Source organism: Phyllobates terribilis, unplaced genomic scaffold (assembly GCF_046119375.1).
Source record: "Phyllobates terribilis strain yellow unplaced genomic scaffold, ASM4611937v1 Scaffold_8__6_contigs__length_399053987, whole genome shotgun sequence".
NCBI lineage: Eukaryota > Metazoa > Chordata > Amphibia > Anura > Dendrobatidae > Phyllobates > Phyllobates terribilis.
This window is the reverse complement of record NW_027362768.1, coordinates 316,612,855-316,632,538: the sequence shown is the minus strand read 5'-3', so window position 1 is coordinate 316,632,538 and position 19,684 is coordinate 316,612,855. Positions and strand designations below refer to the sequence as shown.

Genomic DNA, 19,684 nt, shown 5'->3' with positions numbered 1-19,684 from the left:
CTGACACAATGGCATCTGAGTGCTGACACAAAGGCATCCAAGTGTTGACTCGACGGCATCCGAGTGCTGACACAATGGCATCTGAGTGCTGACACAAAGGCATCCGAGTTCTGACTCGACGGCATCCGAGTGCTGACACAACGGTATCCGAATGCTGACACAATGGCATCCGAGTGCTGACACAATGGCATCCGAGTGCTGACACAATGGCATCGGAGTACTGACACAATGGCATCTGAATGCTGACACAACGTCATCCGAGTACTGACACAATGGCATCTGAGTGCTGACACAACGGCATCCGAGTACTGACACAATGGTATCCGAGTGTTGACTCGACTGCATCCGAGTGCTGACACAATGGCATCTGAATGCTGACACAAAGGCATCCGAGTGCTGACTCGACCACATCCGAGTGCTGACACAACAGTATCCGATTGCTGACACAATGGCATCCGAGTGCTGACACAATGGCATCCGAGTGCTGACACAACGGCATCCGAGTACTGACACAATGGCACCTGAGTGCTGACACAAAGGCATCCAAGTGTTGACTCGACGGCATCCGAGAGCTGACACAATGGCATCTGAGTGCTGACACAAAGGCATCCGAGTGCTGACTCGACGGCATCCGAGTGCTGACATTACGGTATCCGAATGCTGATACAATGGCATCTGAGTGCTGACACAATGGTATCCGAGTGCTGACACAACGGCATCGGAGTACTGACACAATGGCATCTGAGTGCTGACATAAAGGCATCCAAGTGTTGACTCGACGGCATCCGAGAGCTGACACAATGGCATCTGAGTGCTGACACAAAGGCATCCGAGTGTTGACTCGACGGCATCCGAGTGCTGACATGACGGTATCCAAATGCTGACACAATGGCATCCAAGTACTGACACAATGGCATCTGAGTGCTGACACAACGGCATCCGAGTACTGACACAATGGCATCCGAGTGCTGACACAACAGCATCCGAGTACTGACACAATGGCATCTGAGTGCTGACACAACGGCATCCGAGTGCTGACTCGACGGCATCCAAGTGCTGACACAACAGTATCCGAATGCTGACACAATGGCATCCGAGTGCTGACACAATGGCATCCGAGTGTTGACACAATGGCATCTGAGTGCTGACACAAAGGCATCCGAGTGCTGACACGACGGCATCCGAGTGCTGACATTACGGTATCCGAATGCTGATACAATGGCATCTGAGTGCTGACACAATGGCATCCGAGTGCTGACACAACGGCATCGGAGTACTGACACAATGGCATCTGAGTGCTGACATAAAGGCATCCAAGTGTTGACTCGACGGCATCCGAGAGCTGACACAATGGCATCTGAGTGCTGACACAAAGGCATCCGAGTGTTGACTCGACGGCATCCGAGTGCTGACATGATGGTATCCAAATGCTGACACAATGGTATCCGAGTACTGACACAATTGCATCTGAGTGCTGACACAACGGCATCCGAGTACTGACACAATGGCATCCGAGTGCTGACACAACAGCATCCGAGTACTGACACAATGGCATCTGAGTGCTGACACAACGGCATCCGAGTGCTGACTCGACGGCATCCAAGTGCTGACACAACAGTATCCGAATGCTGACACAATGGCATCTGAGTGCTGACACAATGGCATCCAAGTGTTGACACAATGGCATCTGAGTGCTGACACAAAGGCATCCAAGTGTTGACTCGACGGCATCCGAGTGCTGACACAATGGCATCTGAGTGCTGACACAAAGGTATCCGAATTCTGACTCGACGGCATCCGAGTGCTGACACAATGGTATCCGAATGCTGACACAATGGCATCCGAGTGCTGACACAATGGCATCCGAGTGCTGACACAATGGCATCGGAGTACTGACACAATGGCATCTGAATGCTGACACAACGTCATCCGAGTACTGACACAATGGCATCTGAGTGCTGACACAACGGCATCCGAGTACTGACACAATGGCATCCGAGTGTTGACTCGACTGCATCCGAGTGCTGACACAATGGCATCTGAATGCTGACACAAAGGCATCCGAGTGCTGACTCGACCACATCCGAGTGCTGACACAACGGTATCCGAATGCTGACACAATGGCATCCGAGTGCTGACACAATGGCATCCGAGTGCTGACACAACGGCATCGGAGTACTGACACAATGGCACCTGAGTGCTGACACAAAGGCATCCAAGTGTTGACTCGACAGCATCCGAGAGCTGACACAATGGCATCTGAGTGCTGACACAAAGGCCGTCGAGTGCTGACTCGACGGCATCCGAGTGCTGACATTACGGTATCCGAATGCTGATACAATGGCATCTGAGTGCGGACATGACGGCATCCAAGTGCTGACAAGACGGTATCCGAATGCTGACACAATGGCATCTGAGTGCTGACACAAAGGCATCCGAGTGCTGACACAAAGGCATCCGAGTGCTGACACAATGGCATCCGAGTACTGACACAAAGGCATCTGAGTGCTGACACAACGGCATCCAAGTGCTGACACGACGGTATCCGAATGCTGACACAATGGCATCTGAGTGCTGACACAAAGGCATCCGAGTGCTGACATGACAGCATCCGAGTGCTGACACAATGGCATCTGAGTGCTGACACAGTGGCATCTGAGTGCAGACGCTATGGCATAGGAGTGCTGACACAATGGCATCCGAGTGCTGACACAATGGCATCTGATGTGCTGACACGACGGCATCCGAGTGCTGACACGACGGCATCCGAGTGTTGACAGGCGGCATTCGAGTGCTTATACAATGGAATCCGAGTGCTGACACAATGGCGTCTGAGTGCTGACGCTACGGCATAGGAGTGCTGACACAATGGCATCCGAGTGCTGACACAAGGCATCCGATGCGCTGACACGACGGCATCCGAGTGCTGACACGACGGCATCCGAGTGTTGACAGGCGGCATTTGAGTGCTTACACAATGGCATCCGAGTGCTGACACAATGGCATCCGAGTGCAGACACGACGACATCCGAGTGCTGACATGACGGCATTCGAGTGCTGACACAATGGCATCCAAGTAATGATACAATGGCATCCGAGTGCTGATGCAATGGCATGCGAGTGCTGATACAATGGCATCTGAGTGCTGATACAATGGCATCTAAGTGCTGATACAATGGCATGCGAGTGCTGATACAATGGCATGCGAGTGCTGATACAATGGCATCCGAGTGCTGATACAATGGCATCCGAGTGCTGATACAATGGCATCTGAGTGCTGATACAATGGCATTCGAGTGCTGTCCGATTTTATCATGGCCCCATAGACTTTCATTGCCGAGTTTGATCAGACATTCGTGAAAAACAAGGATAGCACTCGTACACGAAAACTGACTTGTGAATGAGCCCTTGGTTGGACAAAAGTGATTTTGTTTGTGTATAGGGAAAAACAGATGGACACATAGGCAAAAAAATGGATGAAAATCATATCTAGCACACTGATGATAAAATGGTCTGTTTTTTCATGTACAAGAAATCAACAGATCTCTCAATAAGGCCTTAAATGGGTTTGCCAATCTTAAAGGGGTTTTACCACAAAAAAAATGCATTTTAATCAATAGATCTTAAACAAAAATTATTTCCACATTTAGATGTATTAAATAAAATGTTCCTGTGCTGAACTAATCTTATAAATGTGTCCCTGCTGTGTACTGTGTAATGGCTGTGTCTGACCGTACAGGAACATGGTCTGATCATACCACAGCTCCAGGGCAGAGAAGGAAGCAAAAGAGTATACAGACAGGACAGATGCTGATTTCTGTGAGGTAAAACATTTAAAAACAGGCAGGGAAATGTTTTACCTCACAGAAAGCAGCAGCTGTGATTTTTTTCCTTGGACAGAGGAAAAAAAATTGAATAGTGGATTGGTCTGGGTGCGATCCGATGTTTTGTTGGATCACATTCAGACTGATAATACGGTCATCTGTACGAGCCCTTATAGGCATATATCAGGATGCCGAGTTTGGGTCAGGAGACCTGTGGCCGGTCCGTGCTTCTCAGACCGCAAATTCAGCTCTAGCCAATCTGAAGCATTGTAAGAATATATTGGCTGCCCTTTCTTATCATTTCGGCTGTCCTTTCTTATTACCTCTTTTTTTCTGTTTTTGTTTTGCAGGAATCACTGCTCTTTGCACAATTGCTGTCATAGCTGTGGATCGTGTCTTTGTAGTATGTAAACCCATGGGGACCCTGACCTTCACCCCAAGACAGGCCTTGGCGGGCATAGCTGTGGCCTGGACTTGGTCCCTCATATGGAACACTCCACCTCTCTTTGGCTGGGGCAGCTATCAGCTGGAAGGAGTTGAAACGTCCTGTGCCCCTGACTGGTACAGCACTGACCCAGTCAATATGTCCTACATCGTGAGCTTTTTCAGCTTTTGCTTTGCAATTCCGTTCCTTATCATCATGGTTTCTTATGGATACCTCATGTGGACTCTGCGGCAGGTAATCACTCCAATCATTTCACCAAGTTCCTCTGCATTGCGTCTCGTCTTTTAGCGCTTAGGGTCATTCTTGCCCACTTTTTCTCATCAATTTTTTTCAGAAATGTGCCATACTCTGTCATACCATTTTATTCTTGATCCATCAATTGCAGCTTTTTTTTAAGTCACTTTTCTTTTTTTTTCTTGTGGTTTGTTTTTTGAGACAAAAATTTTTCACGACAGTTGCGCAAAGTCAAAAATGGTCTTTATTTTTTTGTCTTTAACAGATTTTGCACATTCTTAGAGCAACACGTCATGTATTCCGCAAGACTGGAGCAAAAAAATTCCAACTATTTAAAAAGTCAAAGTTAGTGAATCAGTCTAAGTCAAATTGACGTAAAAAATCTGAAAAATAACTTTTCAACAAAAAACAACTTTGTAAGTGCAAACCCTTTGATATGAAAATGTTGCTAATTGAGAGTGAAAATGCAATGATGAATCGAGTCCTTTGTGTTTCAATTTCCCAAGATTTTTAAGGAAGCAATTTACAGGCTGAAAACATCGACAGACCTGATAATTTTCACAACTTCAACATAGAAAATCCTTTTTAAACCCTTCACGACGTATGACTTAAACTTATATCATATGTTGTGTCCCTGCTTTTGATGCAAGATTGCATGTCAAGCCTGCACATCTTTTCCCTGCATATGATGGTTGATTTAATCAGCCATCATGTGCCTCTAACAGTCATGGGCGGAGTTCAACTCCGCCCGATGCTGTTTACCTGCTAAATCCCGCTGTCCAGGGCCGGCTCCAGGTTTCTGTGAGCCCTGGGCAAAAGAGTCTCAGTGGACCCCTTTAACACATACCACGATTCAGGATGCACAGAGAAATATACTGTATATATAGTGCGATGCCGAAGATTTCACTTCTTACATTACATGAGTGATATATATTGTAAATTCTACAATAGCTCAGAAACCGGTCAATCCTCGCAGCGCACAGTGCAGACCGGACAGTATAGTCCTCCATACAGTATTAAGGGACCCATATATTGCTCCATGCAGAATACTGGTCCCCATATAACGCTCCATACAGAATACTGGTCCCCATATAACGCTCCATACAGGATACTGGTCCCCATATAACGCTCCATACAGGATACTGGTCCCCATATAACGCTCCATACAGGATACTGGTCCCCATATAACGCTCCATACAGGATATTGGTCACCATATAACGCTCCATACAGGATACTGGCCTCCATATAACGCTCCATACAGGATACTGGTCCCGATGTAATGCTCCATACAGGATATTGGTTGTAACGGGTCTGGGAGGCGGAACCTCTGAGCAACTAAACAAGGGGGCGGTCCTTGTAAGGAAGCGGGTGGCTCCCAGGGAAGACGGGCAGGTAGTCACGGCAAGTGACAGGGACAGTCTCTGGGTAGAAGGGCAGGTAGTCACGGCAAGTGACAGGGACAGTCTCTGAGTAGAAGGACGGGTACTCACGGCAAGTGACAGGGACAGTCTCTGGGTAGAAGGACAGCAGGCAGGTGGCTGGTGAGCGCTCCCAGGTGAGCGGGCGAGAGTCTTTGGACGGGCAGGTAGTCACGGCAAGTGCGGCAGAGCCTCCAGGTAGGCTAGCAGACAGGTAGCAGGTGAGCGCTCCCAGGTGAGCAGGCAAGAGTCTCTGGATGGGCAGGTGGTCACGGCAAGTGACGGCAGAGCCTCCAGGTAGGCTAGCAGACAGGTAGCAGGTGAGCGCTCCCAGGTGAGCAGGCAAGAGTCTCTGGACAGGCAGGTGGTCACGGCAAGTGACGGTGGAGCCTCCAGGTAGGCTAGCAGACAGGTAGCAGGTGAGCGCTCCCAGGTGAGCAGGCAAGAGTCTCTGGGCAGGCAGGTGGTCACGGCAAGTGACGGCGGAGCCTCCAGGTAGGCTAGCAGACAGGTAGCAGGTGAGCGCTCCCAGGTGATCAGGCAAGAGTCTCTGGGCAGGCAGGTGGTCACGGCAAGTGACGGCGGAGCCTCCAGGTAGGCTAGCAGACAGGTAGCAGCTGAGCGCTCCCAGGTGAGCAGGCAAGAGTCTCTGGGCAGGCAGGTGGTCACGGCAAGTGACGGCGGAGCCTCCAGGTAGGCTAGCAGACAGGTAGCAGCTGAGCGCTCCCAGGTGAGCAGGCAAGAGTGTCTGGGCAGGCAGGTGGTCACGGCAAGTGATGGCGGAGCCTCCACGTAGGCTAGCAGACAGGTAGCAGGTGAGCGCTCCCAGGTGAGCAGGCAAGAGTCTCTGGGCAGGCAGGTGGTCACGGCAAGTGACGGCGGAGCCTCCAGGTAGGCTAGCAGACAGGTAGCAGGCGAGCGCTCCCAGGTGAGCGGGCAGGCTGGTCCATAGACAGACTGACAGGTGTCGGAAGGCAGACCGTCGGACCGCAGGCTTGCAAGCAGGTAAACGGATATCAGGCAGGTATCAAGCAGGAATCTGGCAGGTGACTGGCAGGTAACTGGTAACGGGACCTGAGGGCTGAAGCAGAGTGAAGGCTTTGCAACAACATTGCTCGGGCACCTCCATTTTGGAGGAGGTGCCTTATATATGGTGAGGTCCTCCGGCCGGGGACTCCTTAGGACGGCACGCGCGGCCCCTTTAAGAGAGGGGGAGCGCGCGCCCTAAGCACAGTGGCCGGGAAGCAGCGCGCGCTGCCAGCAGAGCGGGAGGAGGACGCCGGGCACGGAGTGGAGAGGTGAGGGGAACAGCGTCCCTGCCTAGCAGGAGGCTGGGACGCCGACGCTACATTGGTCACTATATAACACTCCATACAGGATACTGGTCACCATATAACGCTCCATACAGGATACTGGTCCCCATATAATGCTCCATGCAGGATACTGGTCCCCATATAATGCTCCATACAGGATACTGGCCCTCATATAATGCTCCATAGAGGATACTGGTCCCCTTATAATGCTCCATACAGAATATTGGCCTCCACATAATGCCCCATGCAGGATGTCACCCCCCTTATAATGTCCCATGCAGGATGTCACCTCCCCCCCTATATAATGCCCCATGCAGGATGTCACCTCTCCCCCCATATAATGCCCCATGCAGGATGTCACCTCTCCCCCCCATATAATGCCCCATGCAGGATGTCACCTCTCCCCCCATATAATGCCTCATGCAGGATATCACCTCTCCCCCCCATATAATGCCCCATGCAGGATGTCACTTGTTCTCCCCCCCATTTAATGTCCCATGCAGAATGTCACTTGTTCCCCCCACCATATAATGCCCCATGCAGGACGTCACTTGTCCCCCCCATATAATGCCCCATGCAGAATGTCACTTGTCATCCCCCCAACATATAATGCCCCATGCCTCCATACATACAAAAAAAAAATCAAATACCCACTTTACTTCTCACCTGCTGCCGCTGCTCCGGACCCCTCACCCGCACGGCGTCATCCCGCTCTGAGCTGCCTGTGATGGCTCAGGAGATGGCTCACCGCGCCCTTTGACCTGAGACGTCACAGTGCAACAGCCGCGGAGGATGCAGGAGCTGCTGTGGAGGCACGCGGAGAGGTAAGTATTGAGCCGGGGCCCTGAGCAAGCGCGGGGGGGGGGGGGGAGCGGGCGCTGACACCCGCATTGCACAGCTCACGGGTCCCATAGCGTGCCGGGGTGCCTGACGGTGAGTGGGCTTCCCCGCCTGTTCAGGGTCCCGGCACTTGCCCGGGTGCTGACGCCGACCCTGCCGCTGTCAATCTCTAACAGCAGCATTTAACACCTGCGAACCCGCGATGTGATCGTGGGGCACCAATAAGATGTCATGACAGCCAGAGATCTGATGAAGACCCCGTGCCTATTTTTACGATCCTTCTGTGAAAGCTAGCTTGTACCTGGTGTTCATAGGAGATCATCATTTTAGCTATACATAGCAGTGCTGAAGCCCTGCTCTGTATAGCACAAGCAATCAGATGATTGCAGCTTCATGTCCCCTAAAGGGACTTACAAATACAGTAAAAAAAAAAAGAGAAAAAAATATGAAAAAATACACAAGTTTACATCATCCCTCTTTTCCCTCATTAAAAATAAAACAATTAAAAAAATAAAAATACACTTATTTGGTATCGCTACATTTGTAAAATTCTGATCTATCAAAATATAAAATCAATTAATCCAATCGACAAATGGCGTAACGAGAAAGATAAACGAAATGCCAGAATTACAGTTTTTTGAGCATAATGACATTAAAGTAAAATGCAATAAGAGACGATCAAAACATTGTATCTACCCCAAAATGGTGTCAGTAAAAACATCAGGTCAGGGAGAAAAAAAATAAGCCTTCACACAGCTCCATATCCCAAAAAAATGTAAACGTTACGGGTCTCGGAAATTGGCGACAAAAACAAAATTTTATTTTATTATTTTACAAATTCCTGAAATTTATTTTTTTCACCACTTAAATTTAAAAAAAGATACATGTTTGGTATCTGCCTACTCGTACTTACCTAGAGATTCATATTGCCATGTTAGTTTTACCATATAGTGAACATGAACATTAAAAAACTCAAAAAACAATTGTAAAATTCCCCTTTTTTTGCAAGTTTGACGCACTTGGAATTTTATTCCCGTTTTGTAGTACACTATGTGGTAGAATGAATAGTGTTAATGAAAAGTACAACTCATCCTACAAAAAACAAGCCCTCATTCGGCTATGCTGACAGAAAAATAAAAAAGTTATGGCTTTTGGAAGAAAGAGAGGAAAAAAGAAAAAAGGGAAAGTCGCCATGTCATGAAGTGGTTAAAGGCTATGGACATTTTTGACATAGAAAAAAAAATGTTTACATATATTAGTAGTTATCTAAAGGTAAAAAAAAATTCAGTCTGCAGTCTTCACTCTTTCACTCGTTTTCAGACCCCCTGATATGCAGTTTGCAGCCTGATCCAAGTGTGAGAATCTGCTAATGTTGATGTATTCCTCCCAGGAATACAGGCTGGATATGAGGACTTTGTGTCTGCTCTCGTGTATCAGCACAGCTTTATTCCTGTACTGACTTCCCGCTTGGTTGCTTTCCTTCCTTTCTACAGCCTATTGCCTCTGCCCTCCCTAAAAATGTTTTCCGGCCTCTCCACACTCTGATCGGTGTACAATTCCCCCCCTATTTTAACAGTAAGAGGCAGAGCAGACTAAGTTTGTGTAAATGATCCTTGAGTGCTTATAGCTTATGAGCCCATTAGGGGTGTTCATAGGATAAATTTCCTACAGTGGTGACTCTGTATGTGTACATGTCATTACATCTATCCACTAAAGGCGCATGCTGCAAAAAAAACTATAGTGCATGGTATATGTTATTTTTGTGGTGACCCTATGGATAGGAAATTGCAGTTGAATAGACATCAGACAGGTGCAAAACTATGCACTTATTTATTCCATAAAAAATGCAAAACGCAACACCAGAAATGCCAATTTTTTTATCACGCCTCGCATAAAATGAAATAAAAATGTATTAAAAAGTTGTATGAAGCTGGAGCTGGCTGACTGATTCTCAGTTAACCCATTCTGAAGTCAGCAACAGACAGCGCAAAATGGAGGTTATAGAATTCCAAATGGTGCAAAATTTTTAGTGAAAACCGATTGCAAAAATTATTTGCAGGCCCAATGATATACATTTAACTGGAATCCGTCAGCAGGTTTTTGCTATGTAAAAGGAGAGCAGCATGATGTAGGGGCAGGGAGCCTGATTTCAGCAGTGTCACTTACTGGGCTGTGTGTTGCTGTTTTAATAAAATCAGTGTTTTATCAGCAGCAGATTATCACTACAGGACTAGGTGTCTTGTGCCTTCTAGTCAACTGCTCTGTGTAACTCCACCTCCAGCACTGATTGGCAGTTTTCTGCCTGTGCACAGTGTATACAGGAAGCAGCCAATCAGGGGTGTGGGCGGGGTTACACAGGGCTCTGCATTCTGAGTACTGTTAGATCTGCAGCAGGGAAAACAGGGACTGTATCAAAATAACAGCATACAGACCAACAAGTGACACATCGCTGGAATCAGGGTCTCTGTCTCTACATCATGCTGCTTTTAGCTTACATAAAACCTGGTGAAAAAATCCCTTTAAGTAAAAAAATAAAATATGTCACCCAAGTTAGACAATCCTTAATGTAATATCTATACCAAGGTTCTCACAATTTGCAATGTATATTACTGGTGGTAGAGGGTCTATAGGGGAGCATTGGGCACCAGGGTATGGGAACAACTATAACCTCAGCTCCCCCTTTAGTTACACCACTTCATTAGTTCAGCTTAGTTATTAGGGAATTATCTTTGCAGTTTGCTGGCTATGGAGGAGTTAAAAGAGTTGGATAATTTTAGCTAAAGAACAAAAAAGAAGGAAAATAAAATTAACATAATGGGGGAACTGTGACAGAGAAAAAAACTTGACAGCATATGGGTAAAAAGTTGAAAAGAACTGAAAGGTAATAATTACCGTATGAAGATAACAGAACTAGAAATGAGACCTTGTCTGTGTCTTTCCAATTCTAGTTCATTTTTTTACCTATGAAATCTGCACTAAAAGTTTAAATATTCTCAACAATGACTCTGTATATATAATAATATGTACTATATATAATATATATATGTTAACATGCACATATATATACATATATATGTAAGTATGTGGTTGCCATCACACAAAATTATTCAATCCCCAACCCTATTGGAAATTATACATATTTTCTACTTTTTGCAAAAAAAAAAAAAACAAATATAACAAGAGATTTCTACATTTTCCACACAAAATGCCACTTTTACTGACGGCTGTAGTCTCAGAATAATTCACCCTAATTCACACTTGATTGAATACAACCTGCTATCCACACGCTGCACGTTTCCAGTGCTAGTGGAAGCAAAGAAGCTGCATAACATCACCGAACCCACGCCATACTTCACTGTAGTCATCACCTAGTCACTGAAATGCTTCACTGTACAGTAGTCATCACCAAGCCGCTGCCATGCTTCACTGTAAGCATCATTGAGCGATCACAATGCTTCACTGTAGGAATCATTGAACCAACACCATACTTCACTGAAGGCATCACCAAGCCACCATCATACTTCACTGAAGGAAGGTATCACGCAGCCACAACCATGCTTGACTGTAGGTATTATGAAGTCATCACAATGCTTCACTGTAGTTATCACCAAGCCACTGCAATCCTTTACTGTAGGCATTATCAAGCCACTTAAATGCTTCACTGTAGGAATCACCAAACCAACACCACGTTTCCCTGAAGGCATCACCAAACCACTGCCATGCTTCACTGTAGGCATCATTGAGCGATCAACATGCTTCACTGTAGGAATCATTGAACCAACACCATTCTTCACTGTAGGAATCAATGAACCACCACCATACTTCACTGAAGGCATCACCAAGCCAACATCATACTTCACTGAAGGTATCACCAAGCCACAACCATGCTTGACTGTAGGCATTATGAAGCCATCACAATGCTTCACTGTAGTTATCACTAAGCCACTGCAATCCTTTACTGTAGGCATTACCAAGCCACTTAAATGCTTCACTGTAGGAATCACCAAACCAACACCACGTTTCCCTGAAGGCATCACCACACCACAGCCATGCTTCACTGTAGGCATCATTGAGCCACTGCTAAGATTCACTGTAGGCATCTGAGAGCCACCATCATGCTTCACTATAGGAATTACCAAACCAACATCATGCTTCACTGTGTGAATCACCAAACCACCATCATGCTTCACTGAAGGCATCCCCAAGCCACAGACATTCTTCACTGTGCACATCACCGTGCTGGAGAAAAATGTGTGCTCTTGTGAGGAATTCTTTTCAGGGGGTTGAATAAGGCCACATTCACACATTTGTGATTCACATACCGGCCGCAGGTTTCTCAACTCAAACACAACAGCTTCATAGGTATATGAAGTTGTCAAGTTTGGGTCAGGTGATCCGTGGCCTGTCCATGCATCGCATTCCAAACTTTGAAATAATTCTGAGACTGCAATAATCAAGAAAAGAGGTATTTTATGGTTGAATTTGGAGAAACCGTTTGTTATATTAGTTGTCAAGCTATCTAAAATAAAATCCAAGAAAAAAGCCAAAATGAGCATATACCCTACAGTATATAAATAAATAAATAGTTATGGTACATGTAAATAACATGGGGTGTTCAGTTAATGATATTTTGATCAAAAAAGCATGAAAGCCATTACAACACGGCAAGGTGATCCCATCAGGATACAAATACTAAGCTCTGAAAGGGGGGCCACGCCCCATGTTTGTACAAAGTACGAGAGATTACAGCAAAACCAAAAACCTGAGCCAGACTATAAACTAGTATACATGCAAAGGTCTTGCCGCTTTACTCAGTCTTGCCATGGTGTAAAACCTGTGACATGGAACTGTCTTCTACAACCTCACCTTTGTGGCAGAGCTTGGCTTTTCCTCACCCAGTTTTATGACTCCAATACAGCTATTTTGGTTTAAGTTATTGACTGTGTTTCAAGCTACTTATGAAAATGGTGATCTTTCTTTCTTTGCAGCACTTTTTCCATATATACTGTATACATATATTATTTATTATTATAGCGCCATTTATTCCATGGCGCTTTACATATGAAAGGGATATACATATCAAAAACAATTACAATACATTTTCAATGCTACAAGTTAGCTACTGGTACAGGAGGAACGAGCACCCTGCCCGCGAGGGCTCACAGTCTACAAGGAATGAGTGAGGATACAGTAGGTGAGGGTAGAGCTGGTCGTGCAGCGGTATGGTGGAGCGGGGGTTACTGCAGGTTATAGGCTTGTTGGAAGAGGAGGATCTTCAGGTACCTTTTGAAGGTTTCCACGGTAGGTGAGAGTCTAATGTGTTGGGGTAGAGAGTTCCAGAGTAGGGGGGATGCACGGGAGAAATCTTGTATGTGATTGTGGGAAGAGGAGATAAGAGGGGAGTAGAGATGGAGATCTTGTGAGGATCGGAGGTTGCGTGCAGGTATGTACCGGGAGACTAGGTCACAGATGTATGGAGGAGACAAGTTGTGGATGGCTTTATATGCCAGGGTTAGGGTTTTGAACTGGAGTCTCTGGATAATGGGTAGCCAGTGAAGGGATTGACAGAGAGGAGAGGCCAGGGAATAGCGGGGGGACAGGTGGATTAGTCGGGCAGCAGAGTTTAGGATGGATTGGAGGGGTGCGAGAGTGTTAGAGGGGAGGCCACAGAGCAGGAGGTTGCAGTAGTCGAGGCAGGAGATGATGAGGGCGTGCACTAGTGTTTTTGCAGATTCGAGGTTGAGGAATGTGCAGATCCAGGAGATATTTTTGAGTTGGAGTCGGCAGGAAGTGGAAAGGGCTTGGATATGTGGTTTGAAGGAGAGATCAGAGTCCAGGGTCAGCCCGAGACAGCGAGCTTGCGGGACTGGGGAGAGTGGGCAGCCATTGACGTTGATGGATAGGTCAGGTGGGGGTGATGAGTGAGATGGAGGAATGATGATGAATTCAGTTTTACCCATGTTAAGTTTTAGAGATCTAGCAGAGAAGAAGGATGAGATAGCAGACAGACATTGTGGGATTGTGGTTAGTAAGGAGGTGATATCAGGTCCAGAGAGGTAGATCTGTGTGTCATCAGCATAGAGGTGATACATATACACATGCATGTATAATATAATATAACAGCGCCCGATTTCTCCCTTCTCTCACTGCACCCTCATCCAGTAACCCTGATTTCATGTGCGCTGCAGTATTTCATCCATCTCAGTCTCACTGCAGCTGTGAAACACATTAAAGTTTTGCAAAGTTGTGTTTTATGTCTGTAATTACTGCTATGGGTGCAATACAAACAACATTAAGATGAAGGAGCGAATGATGCTCATTATTTTCAGCAACATGTTACCTTAATAAATGACTTTAAATTGCCAATGCACCATTTTAATTACCATCCCTATGTTTTTATATTGCAATGATCTTGAATCTCATAGCCGAACATTTATCCCGTTTTCCCATTAAAATGTACATTAATCCATGTCTCCTTCAAAAATGTAAATGAACGGTGGCTGATTTAATACAAGCCAACGTTATGGAAGCACTTAGCTGGCGCCAGGGGTACACTATCAGGGTTACACTTGTTAAAATGGCTTCTATTTAAATGTTCCCCCGAGGTAAAACACAATTCTGAACCTAAAATTCTTCTAATCTAATCCAATCATCCAGTTTTACTGGAGGAAACTCTATGTGAACTAATGACAACTGCGAGGAGGTAATTACTCTAAGACCATTAATTGTTGCTGGAACTAAAATATGTAAATGTTATATGGTGTGGAAAGTAATACATTTAATACGCAGGACACAGTCGTTTAATTTCCTTTTAGCTATTTTTTATGCATGTTACCGAAAATGTTGTATATTTTAGATACAAATCATATGTTTTTTTATAATTTTTTTCCCAAAATTTATTTTGGGCTACTCGTTGACATTTGGATCTGCCTCCATCCTGGATTTTATTCTACAGTAGTCCCTTAACCAAAGTGATGTCAGGAGCGCTTTAGCTTTTCTAGTGTTATAATTGGCTGGCCATGGACTAAAGATTTCTACTATTATAATTGTGAGGAGCTGGACTAAAGACTATTGGACCAATGGACGTTGAGCGGTGTCTACAGCTCTAAGGGATACAGACTTTTTCCAGCACGGAGCACCGGTTACATCGATCTTGTTGTGTTTTATTAGAGATTTGCTTGCTCTTCAGTTTAAGGTGCACAAATCTCTCCTGGAAAGTGTTCAGCCTCAGGAATCCATGTTTCCATTCTGTGACAGTAAGCAGGGGACTACATGCAGGCTGCATCTCATGTATACATAAGGCCTACATTAGCATTTCTGTACTGCTTCTGGAACATTCTTCATCCTTTGAGCTACCTGCAGCAAATGTTTAAAGGGGTGTGGTGTTAGTCTCTAGATCTCAGCCCAATCCAACCAAAGGGCTGATCCCAGAAGAAAGTAGTCAATAAGCCACATGTTCAGTGAGTGAGTTAGTGCAATGACATCAAGGGGCGAGGAACTGTTGCTGAGGCTAAGTCCTGGTGTCAGTTTATGGATGTACTATAGAGATTGGAGGTCAGTTGGTGGCTGGAGCTGGATACACATGCTATGGTCGGGTATCTGTCGTCTGGATTTGAGGAACTATTCTAAGTTCTAAGGACTGTTGTTGCTGGCTGGAGCTGAATATATGTGCTATGGTCATGGTAGCCATCATCTGAAGGAGCATAGGCTGTGCCTACAGATTATACTAGTGGGAGATACAAAAGCTGTGGGCCACCAAAAGTTGGGAGACAGAGGGTATCGCCTGGTACGGGGGCTGTGGAATTACCGCCCCTGGGTTGGGATCTTGTGGACTGGGAGCATTGCACTTTAGCCATCTCCCTGGAGTTGTTGTAAAACCATGGATGTAAGGAATAAAAATTAGTTGCATCGTTAACCTGCCTAGGTAATTATTACAATCCACAACCTTAGATCCTCACAATAATAAAAAAAAGCTAAGACTGTCTATAGATAATAAATTATTATTTGACATTCAAGAACCACTATTAGACCAGCAACGTATAGTACATATAGTAAACCCCCCCTAAAACACCTCTTTTAGGAGGACCTGTCACCAGGTCAAAAGTGGGCAGTTTTTGGGCTTATTTTATTCCCGCTGATCTCTTGAATATTTTGGTTTTTATTTTTTTTAATCCGCTATAAGGTTCCAGAGATATAAGCCTTTTTATTCAGTACTAATTTTTACGATCTTTACAAAAAGGGCGTGGCTTACAGGATTCTCTGGGGCGTGTCTTTAGGCTGCACTGGTGAGCACCATTCCCTTGGTGAAGTCCATAAAAATTATCACTAAATAGGAAGGGTCATATCTCTGGAACCGTATGGCGGATTTAAAAAAAATAAAAAATGGAAAAAATGTTTTTAAAGGGTTGTTTACTGAGTGGCCAGCTGATGTTCTTATTGGTACCATTTTGGGGTACAATTATTTAATCACTTTTTATTGCAGTTTTTAGGGAGGTGGAGTGTCTAAAAAAATGGTAATTCTGTAATTTCATTTTTCTTCTTTACCATTTGGCTTAATTCAATCTATATTTTCATAGTATGGACTTTTACAGACATGGCAATATTAAATATGTTTATTTTCTATTTATTTTTTAATTGGGGAAGGGGATGTATTTAACTTTTATATGTATTTTTAAAAACATTTTTTTAATACATTTTCACTTTATTTTTTAGTCCCCCGGGGACATTATATGGCATCAGTATTGTATTGCTGTATATCATGAAATTGACAATCTTCTCTGAGACCTAGACTACGTAGGAATGCACAGTGCACACTGTCCAGATTCTCCAGTGGTCATGTGACCCCAAGTATGTGATTTGCGGACTTCCAACCAAATTCCGACTAGACTTGTCCAGCCTTGCTCAAGTATTGAAGCTGCGCACGACTAGTCTGCATGTGACTGCATGTATACAAATTGCATGCCTGTGGTCACATGACCGCCCACTTCCGGCGCTGGCACCAAAGAATCCTGACAGAGCGAGCAGTAAGGATTCGCAAGTCTGCAGTCATATACAGTAACTGCAGACTTCAACCCCTTTAAGGCCTCATTCAGAAATCAGTGATTTTTCTTGTACGCAAAACTATGGACTGAATTTCATCAGTGTATTTTTTATCAAATTGGCACCACCAATGTAGATGGCTGAAGCCACTGAGATCAGTGATTGGCTGCAGCGGTCATGTGTGCTATAGTCATGATGTCACTGTAATTAAAGACTGCAGAAACAGAGGTTGGGTAACATTACTCTGAAATGTATTCCCTGAAAACCCTTGTAAGATAATATGTCACCATTTCCTCATCTTCATAGAGGAGCCCTGAACCACTGAGATGAATAAATCAGTTTCATTCATTTCTTCATTCGTATGCGGCTGAGCTTCAATACCAGCCACAACCCATAGAGGCACTGTTTATGAGAAGAAAATACACAAGCCCTAAAAAGGAATCTGTCAGCAGGTTTTTGCTATGTAATCCGAGAGCAGCATGAAGTAGGGACAGAGACCCTGATTCCAGCGATGTATCACCTAGTTTACCAGGTGCAGCAGTTGCGATACAATCCCTGTTTTCTCTGCTGCAGATCTAGCAGAGCTTGGAATGCTGAGATGTGTATAACCCCGAGGAGCACACCACCGATTGGCTGCTTTCTGTATACACAGTATATAGCAGAAAGCAGCTAATCAGTGCTGGGGTTGCAGTTGGACTAGGAGGCAGGAGGCACTTTGTCCTGTAGTGATAATCTCCTGCTGATAAAACACTGATTGTATTAAAACAGTAACATATAACTGGACATATCACTGGAATCAGGCTCTCTGCCCTTATGTTATGAAGCTGATGGATTCCCTAGTTCAAATATAAAAGATGCCATCAGTGCCCCTTTAAGTAATTCCTCCAGGATTAACAGTGCAGTATATATGAGATTTATAATCTATCTAGTGTTTCCCTTTAGGTGGCCAAACTAGGAGTAGGAGAAGGAGGAACTACCAGCAAAGCCGAGGTCCAAGTCTCCCGCATGGTCCTAGTGATGATCATGGCATTTCTCATCTGCTGGCTCCCATATGCGGCTTTTGCTATGATGGTTGTGGCAAACCCTGGCATATATATAGACCCAGTAATAGCCACCGTGCCCATGTACCTGACCAAAACCAGCACCGTATATAATCCAATTATATACATATTTATGAACAAGCAGGTAAGCACCCTCATCAGCATCATTTATTGCCAACTTCTCTATCTGGGCATCATCACGTCTGACAGATAACAATTAACCAGAATCTTATCATAGAATTCTGTGTTGTACCCCCGTTGCTCCTCCTGGAAACATAGAAAAGATAATGTCCTTTGGGTGTTATAATTCACTGTAGCAAAGAGCTCAGTACTAAGTCAAACCGTAGGGACATATCTAGCTGACTAGGGGAATAATAACACCTAGTTATCAATTTACCTATACATTTCCAGGAGGAACAGATGGATGACGCAATGTATAGTGGCATTATTTTTTTACAGGGTATGCAAATATTAACTAAAAACAACAAGCTTTAAAGAGATTATCTGTGACTTTAACATTGATGACGTATCCTTAGGTCATCAATGTCTAATCGGTGGGGGTGCGACACCTGGCACCTCCACCGATCAGCTGTTCCCGGTGTAGGCTCAGTTACACAGAACAGCTCCATCAACGGAATAGTGGCCGCGGCCGGGTACTGCACATCCACTCCCTATTGATTTGAATGGGGGCGGATGTGCAGTACCCATCCCGGCCACTATTCCGGCAACAGTGCTGTGCAGTTCCGGCAGCCGGAACACTGAGAACAGCTGATCGGCGGAGGTGCCGGGTGTCGCACCCCCACCAATCAGACATTGATGGTCTATCCTAAGGACAGGCCATCAACATTAAGCTCATGGACAAACCCTTTAAGGAAAACTAATAGTTCTTACTATCCAGACTAACTGTTTTCCACTTGTCTCTGCAGTTCCAGGAATGTGTGATACCTTTTCTATGCTTCGGTAGGAACCCATGGGCCATCGAGCCATCTGTGTCCGCAGATCAGACGGCATCCAATAACACAAGCAGCGCCAATTCAAGAAAAGGCCAAGTGTCTCCGGCTTGATATGGGGGTTGGTTGTAGAAATGAATGTGCAATACCCAATGTGGCACAATCCCATGACGCTTTCTGTATCCCGAGCTGAAAAACCCCACGTAGAGCGGAGGAGAGGAGCTAGCAGTAATGATGCCAAATAGATACCAGGAATTATTTGTGAATATTTCAATCATTATTAACGAGGATTAGTCCGAATATTAATGGTAAATCCTAAATGTACAGAATGGAACGTGCATCGGTGAAGTGATAGCTGACGATATCACCGAACAAAACCAAAGCCTGTTATGTCTGTCTGCATGTATGGAAATGATGGAAAATAAATCAGTATTTTTTTCAAGGGAAATGTGAACTCCCTATTTTGTGTGTCTATGCGATTACTGGGATGTTTGTATGGGACATGTCGGGAATAACGAGTTTTGCACCACTTTCTGAAACTTTTCACTACTCATCCAACTTTTGAGTCAACCAGGAAGGG

At 45.2% G+C, this 19,684-nt stretch overlaps 1 protein-coding gene across 1 annotated transcript in view; it reads left to right on the top strand.

Annotated features, from left to right (window-relative positions):
* Positions 1-19,218, top strand: part of LOC141156542 (parapinopsin-like) — a 29,409-nt gene extending 10,191 nt beyond the window's left edge. Inside the window, exons 2-4 of the mRNA XM_073642746.1 lie at positions 4,175-4,503; positions 18,057-18,299; positions 19,081-19,218. Coding sequence (XP_073498847.1) covers positions 4,175-4,503; positions 18,057-18,299; positions 19,081-19,218 — 710 coding nt within the window. The remainder of the gene's footprint in view (positions 1-4,174; positions 4,504-18,056; positions 18,300-19,080) is intronic.
* The last annotated feature ends 466 nt before the right edge of the window (positions 19,219-19,684 follow it).